The sequence below is a fragment of the Colossoma macropomum genome, unplaced genomic scaffold, assembly GCF_904425465.1.
Source record: "Colossoma macropomum unplaced genomic scaffold, Colossoma_macropomum, whole genome shotgun sequence".
Lineage (NCBI taxonomy): Eukaryota > Metazoa > Chordata > Actinopteri > Characiformes > Serrasalmidae > Colossoma > Colossoma macropomum.
Window position 1 is genome coordinate 50,547,739 of NW_023494792.1, and position 13,035 is coordinate 50,560,773.

The 13,035-nt window shown below is 41.5% G+C and overlaps 2 protein-coding genes across 2 annotated transcripts; both read right to left on the minus strand.

Annotated features, from left to right (window-relative positions):
- Positions 1-232: 232 nt before the first annotated feature.
- gpr85 (G protein-coupled receptor 85) lies at positions 233-4,645 on the minus strand. Its single transcript, XM_036577486.1, has 2 exons — positions 4,444-4,645; positions 233-3,194 (listed from the first exon to the last, which is right to left on the minus strand). The coding sequence occupies exon 2, from the start codon at positions 3,036-3,038 to the stop codon at positions 1,905-1,907; it is 1,134 nt and encodes a 377-aa protein (XP_036433379.1). The 5' UTR covers positions 3,039-3,194; positions 4,444-4,645; the 3' UTR covers positions 233-1,904.
- Positions 4,646-5,178: 533 nt separating this feature from the next.
- LOC118812452 (small integral membrane protein 30-like) lies at positions 5,179-6,004 on the minus strand. The gene has a single exon (XM_036577487.1). It carries the CDS (start codon positions 5,979-5,981, stop codon positions 5,784-5,786), a length of 198 nt encoding a protein of 65 aa, XP_036433380.1. The 5' UTR covers positions 5,982-6,004; the 3' UTR covers positions 5,179-5,783.
- Between the last annotated feature and the right edge of the window lie 7,031 nt (positions 6,005-13,035).

Consider the following 13,035-nt stretch of genomic DNA (forward strand, 5'->3'; position numbering starts at 1 on the left):
TTGCATCAACAGAAAAAACGAGTTAAAGTGACAATGATGAAGTAGACACAGTCGCTGCACATTCATTCAAAGAGCTGCAAATATTTTTGAATTTGCATCCATGTGGATTTCAGCAATGTTTCAGCAAGAATATGTTAAATATGTTAAATATATACGTGCTATCTATCAGTTAACTCTTTTTCGTTGATTGAGCTTCCAATTATTGAAAAACAAAAACAACGAGGTCATTGGAATTGGCTGATTTACAGTCAGAAGAAAAAAACAGGTTTTGCAAAATGTAAAATTTTATTTTCAAAAATGTAAGCAACAGATTACACAGTTAACTTTCAGCAAATGCAATCCTAACTTAAACAGTACTCACGTCCGGGACTTCAAAATGAAAGACTCACAAACTTACACACTATCTACCTATAATATACAAAAAAATACATAATAAATATTAAAATGGCCACAAGAGAAAAAAGTAAGTTAATCAAAACAATCAGTAGAGAGCAAATGTCGGGAAAGTATAAACAAGACGCTGTGCCTTAAATACAATGTCTTTTTTTGTTGTTTTTCTGTTAAATTTTTTACAAATTGTGCAAGATTTTATACTAAGGCTCTGGTCTTGACGTGACAGTTGTCCAGCTTACACACACACACACACACACACACACACACAGACACGCTCTCTGCTCCCTGCATTCTGCGCACTCAGTGGGGTGTAGGTGTGTAGCAAACCGTTGCAGGATAAGAAATGGGGCGTCTGGTGCAATGCCAGTGGTGATGCTCATGAAAGTGGATATGCATTTAAAATGAACATGCACTTCACATCAATGTGAAAACACTCCCTTATATGCCTGGAGACATTTTTGAGGAGCACATCTGAAAATCAGACCCAAAACAAAAAAAGAAATCAAAAATAAACATCATAACCATTAAGGCAAGAACATCTGGAGTGGTATCAGCAATACTGTAACAATATGTCAGTGTTCAGGTACATGGATATGAAACATTGAACTGGTTCTCCACTGTCATTTTAGCACAAGGTTCTCAAGAGCAACTTTTAAAATCCAAACATTAAGACTGTTAGAAACTGAGATAAGAAAAGAACATTGCCAGACACGGACATACTGCATGGATCATAAAACTACAGGAAATAATTTAAGTTGCAATTGGAAAACCACACATCAGTATCCATTGAATCCCACCCCCTCCCCACCCACCCCCCGAAAATTGAAAAAAAGAAATCACTTACATTTAAACCAATTTTATCCTCTTGTGAAGGTGTATTCCAACAGAGTCTGTCACCCCACATGTTTGTTTACTTACAGTGAATGAGAAGTCTGTTGCAAATGAAAGCATTCATATTTCAGTTAGGGGGGGAAAAAAAAGAGACATCCTTGCAATGCAACTCAGCGAAAAAAAGCATCTTTTTAACTTCTTTATAACTTAGTGCAACTTTTAAACGCAAAACCATTCCAGTGATTCCCAGAAGGGAAAATTTGTTTTCTGTCATGTACACCTTGAGTCTTCAACATATCCAAAGCAGACGGGTCAGTCTAATGTTAACATCACATTTCTTTCCTTCTTTCTTTTTCTTGCTTTCTTTTTTTTCTTTTTTTTTGCGTATCTGCTTTAAAAATGGCCTTCCACAGCAGTTGTTTACTAGAACATAAACACAGGAGGGGTCCTCTGCTCCCTGATTATTTTTATTCCCTTCGAGCTTCATGTGTGACGCTCATTCACATCAAGAGGTGTGTATGATTGACAGTTCCACATCAGACCTATGGGGTGGGGGCTGGGGTGACTGGGGAGTGGGACTGTAGTGAAGAAGAGAAAGAGAGGAGAGCTATACAACAAGATGTATCCCTGACAAATCAGGGAAGCAAAAAAAAAATACCCAAGACCAAAAAACCAAGCCTTCATATAACACAGTAGGGTTCCCTAGGTAACCTGGATTTTCTGCAGTAGAGGAGCGTGGTGCTGAAGCATCGTCTGAGCTCCCGGTTGGAGAAAATGCAGATGAAGGGGTTGACTCCCGCCTGAGCAAAGCTCATCCACACGGCCGCAGTGAGGTAGCCTCCAGGCACCACGGGGCCCCTGGCGAACACCCTCCAGTAGCAGGCCACCAGGTAGGGCCCCCACAGGCTCAGGAAGAAGAAGGTCATGATGTAGAACATCCTGCTTATCCTCTTTTCAGTCTTGAACTCGTCCAGCACCAGCAGACGCCTGCGGCCCGCCGCATTGCTGTTCTGCCGGATCCCCAGCAGGGTTGGAGGCGTGGGGCCTCGGCCAAAGCCAGCCAGCCAGTTGGCCGCAGCCTGGCCGCTGGCCCCCGGACCATGGAAGGTCCAGTTCTGGCTGACGGCCGGCACAAACTGGACAGGTTTCATCTTCCGACGGTCGTGAACGAAAAAGATGAGCTTGAGGTAGACAAGCTGAGTGGCCAGGAGGATGAGGGCGAGCAGCAGCATAAAGCCCAGCGAGTCGTTGGCGCGGAAGGAGCGGTGCTGGAAGGTGCACTGGTCCTCTTCGCGGATGAACGAATAGGTGCCCACGTCCAGCACTGGCGGGAAGGCCATGGCCACGGACAACGTCCACACCATGCAGATGACGGCCAGGCAGGTCCAGAAGGTCAGCCTCTTTGTGTAGAAGCGGTGGTGGGCGATGGCTAGGTAGCGCGTTACGCTGATGCAGAACAGCATGAAGGCTGTGTGGAAACAGGAGAGCACGCCTAAGAAGGCAATCACTTTGCAGGTGAGCGTGCCGTATGTCCAGGCGGAGCCATTCTTGACCGAGGTGAACACAAAGGGGAAGCAGATGGCAGAGCGCAGGATGTCCGAGGCGCACAGGTCCAGCAGAAAGTAGTAGGGTGCGCGGTGCAGGCTCTTGTCTTTGACCAGCAGGATGGAGATCAGGAGGTTTCCGACCACTCCGACGCCGATGATGAAACCCAGGGAGGTTAGTTTAAGGAACGTGGCAAGCGGAGAGACATTCTGCAAGATGTTGTGGTCCCCTGCATGGCTATAGTTCGCCATAGATGGAGGAGGGATCATAAAGATGATTAAAGCTTCAGCCAAGTATCATGATCTGGATGCAATGGGGAGCGATAGATCCATTTGGTGTGCTTTGAAGCAGATTCCAACCTTGTTATCTGCCTCTCTTCTAAGGCATCCTTTGTTCCTTTGTCTCATCACACCTAAAAAAAATCCCTGAAAAACACGATCCACCCATCAGGATTTGCTAGCACAAAACAAACAGGCTGATTTTCATTGCATTGCTCCCTCTACATCAGGCTTGGAGCCATTGCATAAGAGGCACTCATTTTCGTGCTTTTGTCATTTATTTCTCATTACCTATTTGAACATCACATTACAACTGCAATGGTATGCAGGCGGTGCAGAGCCTGTTTCGACTCACACAGTTGGTTTATTCAATTCGACGTGACACAGACATTAATCCTAGCAATACCAGCCGTTTTTTTTTTTTCAAAAAAAAAGAAAAACAGGCAAAACTAAACACAAACAACAAACAAACAAAGAAACCCAAAGGAATATTAACAGAAAATGCTCATCTATAACAAGCCTTCCCAACGTGAACGACGTTATTAAACACGGAGGGCAGACAATGGCTTTATTTCGAGGTTGCAGTGTGGAAGGAGTGAAACATTAACAGAAATGCAGCAAGAAAGCTGTTGATCACACCCAGAGAATCTGCAGAACTGATGTGGGCTCTTATTTAACAGGGACCATCTCGTCTTAGCCTTTGGGTATTGTAGAAAATGAGCGGAGAGCTAACTGAGCGTCCATGTTAGCTGACTGACTGCTGGCTGGAATGAAAAGAAGCCCAACACTGAGGTAGCATCGCTTATGAAAGCCTTCATGGAGAGGGATAACGGTATGCTACCCTACACGACAAACAGATCACAAAAAAAGAGCGAAAACACGGTGTCTTTGACTTCAAATGACACGGACACATTAGTAGTTACACGATTTCTCTTATTTATACATATATATATTTTATGTGGGCTAATGTAAACCTGTCACATTCGACGACAAAAGACGAATGAAAGCACCAAGCCTGTGCAGACGAACGTTAACGTTAACGTTACTCCAGTTAGCATCATTCAGGCTGCCTCAAGACCCCCATTCGAATAACGTTCATGTCGCACCGATATTTTAAAAATCATCACTGTACGCCTGTATTTGTTAGCCATGTTGAAGGCGTAGTCGAACCTGTGTGTTCGGACAGTAAAACTATACACACGGCGTCCTATCTGAGCGGTTATTTCTCATTTTTTTTACCTCACCGAGTCTCTGTCAGAACCGCTGTGGGTCGACTCTGACCGAGCCGTTAGCTCTCGAGCAGTTTCCAAGTCCCCGCTTTAGGAATCGACTGCAATCCGAGCTGCGTGTAAAACTGCGAACAGAAAATAGCGAAGATATCAATTAAAAAGCATACCTGTTGATACTGCCCTTTGTCTTCCTGTAGGTTATTTACATGGTAGGAGTCGCTTTGCCGTAAAAATGCTCGGTTTTTGTTGCCTGCCCTTTTTTCCCCCACTGTGAATATACAGTAAGCGGCGCAGACGGAGCATGCGCACTGGCGCTGTTTGTGATCTGGCCGCGTCTCGTCTCTTGTTGCAGCAGCAGCAGCAGCGCCGTCCTCCCTCGGCAACATCTGCACAATGGGGGCAGCATCACTGGTCCTTTTCACCTCCTACTCATCAGCCACAGTCCGTCCACCGTGCTCAATATTTCTAGGTCTATTTAGGACGACACAGTGACCGTCTGAAACAGCACTCATGAGCCTATTGATCTGTGTCTAACGTGCCTGCATGCATCATTTATGTATTTACTTCGCTCTTGCATCCACCCAGCAGCTAGAAGGAATCTGATTATTATTCCTGTGGCCATGGATAGGGGGGTTAAGGGCGAATAAGCTGGGGTTCACCTCAGGATAAGCACACTCGACACGCATAATTAAGACAAAGCTAACTCTCCCTGCAGATGGAAACCTCACTGTATGCACATGCCTGAATAACAAGCCTACATCCTAAGCTCCACCCCCTTCTATGCTTTTTTTTTATCTGTTAATGAGTCAATGAATTGGAGCTGCAGGCCTGTTTATGTGGCACTGCGCGTTCACATAACATCAAAATCACATCGGTGGAAAAATCACGGGACACGCCACAGCTGGCCAACATATTGCAAAGTTTATTCAAGAAAGAAAACAAGGCAGCAGCGAACCACTGATCTTTGAACAGTTAACACTGTAAAGATCACACGTTTAAGTGCAAAAAGCAAGGGGCAGTCTGATGCACTGAGAAGCAGATACACAGAATAAAGTCAGGGGACAGATTTCAGAGGGAAAAGTGGAATGATACACAGTATGTATGCCAGAAAGGACAGTACAGTATTTTCAATAACATGTCAAATGACAGCCACCCTATATGAAAGCCCAATGAGTCCAGTGACTGTAAATCCATGTGCTTCGATGACATGATCACATCAGGCCGCAGTCACATGTCGACCAGGAAATGGTGTTGCTCTGGAGCAGCACACTGTCTGTCTCTCTCCTCTGCTGTTAGCATCAGTCCTCCGGGAATGGCGCACGGACACACAGGAGCCAATGTTTCTAACTCCTCCAGCCTTAAGCTTTTAGCCTTTTTAGCCATTTAGCCACAGTAGGGTCTCCCCCCACACAGTCTCTGCCCCGTGCGTTCAGGGAAAAGAAGGTCTTAAGGGCGCATTTCAGGAGGCGAGAAACCATCATGTCCAGGCCTGGAGGGCCGAAACTTCTCAAAACTGTCCGTTTCGTCTCCGCGCGTACCAGCCGAGGCAGGCACAAAACCCGACCACCGTGATGGTCATGCCCAGGAGAAGAGCCACAGCGTCGCCGCCGTCAAACGCCTCTACGGTGGGGACGAGAGTGGTGAGGAAAAGGCAGAGCACCGCGAACAGACGCTGAGCTTCCCTAGTAGTAGCCATGTTGATCATGCTGTATGAAGCTGACGAGCGCGTCACGTGACCTGGCTGCGCTTCCCTATTCTGCGACGACCAATCACAGCAGCGCTGCACTCTCAAGTCCCACCCCCCTCTGCTCTAATTACACCACGATTGGGTAAAAAATATAGACTAACATCATTATTTGTTTATTTACAGTCTATTTTTTGTTAAATATGCAATATTATTATTGCGTGTTATCCCAAATGTTTTTGTATTAGTAAAATAGATTTAAGTCCTAAAAACTAAATGGAAAATAAAAATACAAATAAAAATTGATTAATAATGTAATGTATTCAGTTATTAGTAATAAATTAATTGAGAGTACAGTAAATTAATTTATTTTTTTGCAAGCTTATTATTAGATGTTTCTGTAGTTTTTGCATTAGAGTGCTTGTTTTTTATTTTACTTGTTTTTGTGTTGTTGGTCACAGACTAGAAAGTTGGTAAGAAAAGTTAATCAGTAATTTTGTCCACTAAATTTAATACCAAGGCCCCTAGGTAGCCCACCCTTCTAACAACATAACTAAAATATTAATTATGAAAACATGCTCACATAAATATGTAGGCTAACTCCTGTTGGACACTGGATTAAGTAAAGAAATGAAGGACACACTGCTGATGTGAGCTGAATATGACCAGTACTCTTAATAAAACAGTATAGTGAATAGCAGTTACAGTAAACATAGCCAATAAGGAGGATATTTGCTGAAGCCAAGTCATCACTGGGTACTTATTTATTTATTTAAATAAAGAGATACATATTTATACATACATAAGTACATACATACATTAACAAGAAAACTAAGAGCATTGAAACATGAAACCATCCATGTTGAGTTGTATATGTGGCATACACTGTAAAGAAAGAAATAGCTCTGGACTAGAATTTTAAGTACTCTAAATATCATCTTTCAAAATAAATAGATCTATAAATGAGTAATTATACAGAGAAAAATTATTACTATCTGAAACAATCTCTCAACTCCTCTTAGAAAAAAAAAAAAAAAAACACCAAAAAAGGTTCTGTGGCTTGTAACATAGCAGAACCCTTCATGGTGCCACACAGAACCATTTTAAGAAGGTTCTTTAAATCTAACAACAGGTTTCCCATCATAGTAAGTTGTCTCTTTTCTATATATAACCACTGCTGTTACTAAAGAATCCTTGAAGAAACATTTTTCTAAGCATGTAGCAGAGTTGATTTAATTTCGGTGACAAATAGAATCCAGGTAATGAATCAGATAAATCAAGGCTAAAATCAAGGATAAGATAATCATTATCACCTGGTGTGGTCTTAATTTGAATCAGTTTTTACAGCATTTTTTTTTTCTTCATTAAATTTTTTCATTGGGGTGCCAATCATTCAAGGCCTTTGCACAACCAACCAGCCAAGATAATTTTAGCATTGTTTATTTTATTATGTATTGGAGGCTCAATATTGAAATAGTTTCCATAATCTGACAGCAGTGTAGTGTCATATGCTGTAGTGGGATTATATGTGGGGCCTACCTTAAATCACATCTTCTATTTAAGTGAAAATAAGTTAACACATCCGCACACATTTCGCACATTTTAATGCACAATGACTGTTTATTTGCTCAATTACCAAATAACATATTTGGAAAAAATAAAAAACATAAAATGTGGCCTGTGCAAAAGTTAAGGCACATTTTATATTTTATTTTTTGTAATTTGTTAAACATAACAATTAAATAGACATTGTGCACAATTTTTTTTTTTTTTTTAATGTTTAGGTTTGTTCCTTGTAGATGATGTGTTGACTTATTTTCACTTAGAAAATCAACAAAATGTCATTTAACTGAGAATATTATAGCGTGATCAAGAAATGTGTACATGTTTATTCTGGGTTATTTGTTCTACAGTGAAGGCTGGGTTAGCCCGCTTCGTTCTTTGTAGAACAGGAAGAACTTGTCAGTCGGAGCTCAAGTGCGAGTGCAGACCTGAGTTAATACTATAGCTAGCCGTTAGCCTAAGCCTTGCTTTCTGTGTGGCGTGGCTGGGGCCGACTACAGCCTTTGGACTTGGGCATAAGTCGTGTGTCCTCCATCATAGTGGTAAAACTTTTGCATACGACTCACATTATTGTAGCATGTTATGATGTTAGAGCCTATGTACATAGCATGCCCCATAATTTGAAAGGAAGACAGTAAAAATGTTAGCGGACACTGGTTGCTCCTTGAAGTGAGCTGTAGCCTAATTCAGAAAGTATGTCAGTGAAGGTCTGGCAACTCTCTTTTAACTGTTTGTGCCTTACTTTAAAGATATAAATGGACTCCAACCAATATTTTTGCTGATTTACAAAAGTATTTTTAACTGGATTATGCCCAACTTTCTCTTTGGCTTGGTAAAGTTGGAGAGACCATGCTGAACGTGCTCCAAATCAGCCGCGTTTCACTGGCTGACATGCCAGGCTATGTTTCACCTCATGCCACAAATTAATTGGCATATGGCGCAGTGGGGGCTCACCGGCTTTGCATCTGTCTGTGGCTGTGTGATGCAGGACTCAGTGAATTAATTAGAGCGTACCAGCCAAAGTAAAACATTGACCTTGTAAGCCTGCCATGATGTCCGACCGCCCCGTCCACCGCTGTCCGGCTCGTTTACGATGCTCCTTCCGCAGCATGCCGGTGCAGGGATTATCAGCGGGTCTGAAATGTGAGCCTGTTACTAAAAAGCCCCATTATGATGCAGAGCGCACAGCAGAGGAGATTAATGCCACTGTCCTAACCTGCTGGACAGACGCTCCTATTTCTCGATATTTGCTCTCCTCTGTGCTGATCGATGACCAGGCCTTTGCAGGGTAGAGAGATATGGGTGGCTTGTGAGAGCTATGAGGAGTAGAGTGGGTTAGGGTTAGGGGTGGCAAATTGTAATGGAAACCAAAGACTTTCAATAGTTCTTGCAGTAGACTCTTAAAAATAAAGGTGCCAAAAAAGGGTTCTTTGGAGCGATGCCATAGAAGAACTACTTTTGGTTCCCTAAAGAACCTTTCAACGGATGGTTCTTTAAAGAACCACTTTTGTACATGAGATGTCTCTTTTCGAAATTGAAAGCAACTCCACATAACATAACAGTTACATATCAATTTAATACCTTCATTTTTCTTTATATTCTTCTTTCTTAGAGGTCAGCCTCTAACATTGGTGTGGTTTTATGCACCAAAAGCTGTCATTATTCCTTTTTTACATGACCACTTTCTAACCTCCCTTTAGAATTAAACAGGCTGTTTTTGTTACTATGTCTTTAAGACTAATTTATGTAATTTATGTAAATGAACGTTCCTTTAAAAAAGCAGTCTGGGCTGAAACGCTCCTTATAACTTCAGCATCAATGGGTGGGGCTAAATTGCTGTAGGATGAAAAGACGTATATAAATGAGTTAGTTTTGTGACATCACAAAAATAGATAGATAGATAGATAGATAGATAGATAGATAGAGGTATAAGGCAATGAAATGCAGTCCACCAGAAGTGCAAATAGTACCAATAGTGCAAAACAGACAGTGCAAATGTGCAATAATATACTTAAATATAACATATCTATGAAATATATAACTATATGAATAAATATATCTATGAATATGCTATATAATATATATCATCTGGGCTGTGTGTATATATATATATATATACACACACACATTATACGATAAACACAATATATACGGTATGTTACATACTGTTAGAGTAAGCAGTTATGTGTTATATTCAGTATACAGTCAGTTGTATGGAGATGCTAGGGAAAATAAATAATAAATAAATATTTTGTGCAACATACAAGTAAGAGTATTAGTAGAGTGGTGTGGAGTTCAGCAGGGTGATGGTGGAGGGAAAGAAGCTGGACCTGAGCTGACTGGTTCTGGTCCGAATGCTTCTGTATCTCCTCCTGGATGGGAGGAGGTTAAACAGTGTGTGGCTGATGTGGGAGGAGTCCCAGGCTGTTTTTGCAGCTTAGTTTCCATATATGGACTGTACTGACCAGGAAGTAAATGGGTAAGTTTTGAATTTTAACAATGTTTACATACTACATGATTTCAAAAAAGGTAGAAAAATTCAGTTTCCCATGATATGGGCTCTTTAAAGCTTTCTCCTAGAAGCATATGCGGGAGCCAGGAACTATTTCCAAAGCTTTATTTTTAGACATGTAGGCTTGTTCCTCTTTAAGCCTACAGCATGTGTACCTTATGCCTCTTGTGTGTGAGCTAGCTTGGCTGCCACTCCTAGGATATATATCACCATGACGTGAAGGTTTTGAATAGAAGTAAGCGCTACTGGTTTTGAATATTAGACCTTGGCCTCTTCCACTTCAAATCACGTTATTTTCTTTCCTCCCAATTACTGTCTCCATTTGTAGAGACGGATTCATCCACCTGTGCTAGAAAGGCACACACAAAAAAACATCCTCTCTCAAGATTAATTATGCACTGAAATAGGTTTCTTAGAAGAGGGGAGTGAAAGTGAGTCTTAGAAGCAATTGCTGCCTTTGTAGCCAGCCTTTGGTACATCCATAATGAATTCCTGTGAGACGACATGACAAATGGATTGTCCTGTGGCTTTCGTGCTAATGTTCTGGATGTTAAATACTTAACAGAGCTGAGATGTTGGCGCAGAAGAAGGACGACTGGTCCCGCTAAGTCACACAGGCTGGCAGGGCAGCTGAGGAGAGGCACTGTGGTTCGAAATGGCTTCGAGGTAAGCTGGACCTACAAAGCAGCTCGTATGTCAGAGCTGGCCTGGCTTGGCTCGTGCAAGAATGCAGAACGTGGCTAACACCTTGCTGCTTGCTGTCATGGCTCAACAGTTGGCAGGCTGGCAAAAGGGAAATCTATTCATGGTGAAATAGTTTGATTGCATCGTTATCCAATTCATTTCCTTCCTGACTCCTGTCCCCCCCTTCCCTCCCCACCCTCCCCCCTTTGGTCTCCACCTGGTGAAAGACACGCACTGTCCCACTTCCAATCTGGTGCGGTGTCAAATCTTAATGGAATTTATGATCAATGGTTTTGAGCCCAAACCACTTTATTTTCTTGTTTTGTTTGTGTTCTGTCTAGTGCTCTTTTTTCTTTTTTTTTCTAACAAAGATAAATTGCACAGTGGCGGCTGTGCTACTTTTTCTTCTACTGCTCCTAAATTCTCTCTCTCCCCTGGAGAGAGAAAGAGAGCACGAGTGAGAGAGATAGAGAAAACCTTTGAGCTGTGTCTGTGTAGTAAAAAACAAAACTATTTCATGGGCCAGTGCTTGTGTGGTTATTGCAGGACAACCCCCACAACTCCTCCAAACACATAAAATAGGATGATAAAATGAGTGTCAGAATCAGCATCAGAATCACAGTCATTTCTTAGTGAAGCATGTTTTCACACACAAGGAATCTGTCCATTGACAAAAGTATCCTGCGCTGGGAGCAGGGCTGTTTCTGGCTATAAGCAGGTTATGCAGTCGATTAGGGCCCCAAGCCATGAGGGGCCCCATGTCATTTTTATTTTATTTATTTATTTATTTATTTTTTTTTAAGACAATCATCATCCATGACTGGGAGTCCAAGGTAGGATTGCTTCTCCTGTCCTCCCATCACTCAGCAAACTGCTAGCCAACACAGGTGTTTGTTAGCTGACGTAACAGAATTGGCAGTTAGCGTGTTAGTTTTAGCGGCAGTTTGAAAAGATGAATTGGTGCATCATATGTTTCGGAGGAAGCCTTTACCCTTCTAGCTTTGTAGACTTGTGTAGTAGGAGGGGACCTAGCTAGTGGGGGTGACTTGGACGTCATTATGTACTAAAATGCACAAAAAATGTTTTTGTGCTGCCCAGCAGCTTGTTTCCATCAAACTGACTCATAGCAGTAAAAAGCATTACACACTTGAGGGAAATCTGTCACAAGACACTAAATGTGTGCGTAAATTCATTGTTTTTCCTGAAAAAAAAAAATGTTTTCAATGTAGGTTTTCGCATTGTCAGGTACCAACAAACAATTTATTATTAAGTTAAACAGAAAAAAAGTTTTGTTAGCATTCCTAAAATATTACCAACAATTTCCTTTTCCATAACCTACATTTTTCCATAGCCAAACTCGTTGAGGTGTTGTGATGGATAAACATACTGTAAAGAACCTGTTTGCATAGTGTAAAAGTTTCCATACCACTTTAAGGGTTCTTCCTAGAACCTTTACATTATGTAGAAGTTCTTTAAACTTTAAAAAAGGTTCTTCAAACTCACACATCTCCATTTTAAACATGGCTCTTAATGGAAGCATTCACTGACAGGTTCTTTAAGGAATTAAAAGTGGTTCTTTTATGGCACTTCGTAAAGAGCCTTTATTAGCACCTTTAATTTAAGAGTTTATATAGTTAATTATTTTTATGCTGTAATTACCTTAAAGGTCCTGTATTGTTTTTTTATGGAGTTTGAAGTAATATATTAATTTTTTTAAAGTTTCACATATTATTCACCACCCAGTCCATATTTCCACTTATTCAGCCTACAGCAGTTGAGAACCGCCCGTTTACTTTGCAGTTGTAAGCAGTGTTTCACCTCTGAGTGCTTTTTGAATGGCTGCCAATCAGAACAGAGCTCATTTATCTTGTATCAGTCATAAAGGCACAGTAACAAACTGAGCCTATTTAGTTCGAAGGGATACAGAGAGGTTGGAAACCAAATCAAAACCAAAGTGAGGTTGGTAAAAATTTAAAACCACACAAATGTTACAAGCAGACCTCATGGGAAAAAATAAAATGCAAGAAAAATGTCAGATATTGGCCCCAATGTTTATTTAACTTTTTTCCTGATTGAAATGAACAAAGTGTTTATTCTTTTTCATTAACATATTGGGGAAGGTGATAGGGTTCCCAAGTAGAATGTCACTTGGAGCCCCAAAATATTAAGTCCTGACAGGGTGAAACATTGGGGGAAAGGCTTCAGGCATGGGGCCATGAATGAGGCATATTGAGTGAAGTACAGATGATTTCTAGTGCTGCCAGTGGAGGAACTGACACCGCACCACGTCCCCCCTCACTGCTTTAAATGTCATCA

Bases quoted from the DNA above. Each gene is read 5' to 3' on its own strand.
- LOC118812452 (XM_036577487.1), bottom strand. From the start codon at position 5,981: ATGATCAACATGGCTACTACTAGGGAAGCTCAGCGTCTGTTCGCGGTG.
- gpr85 (XM_036577486.1), bottom strand. From the start codon at position 3,038: ATGATCCCTCCTCCATCTATGGCGAACTATAGCCATGCAGGGGACCAC.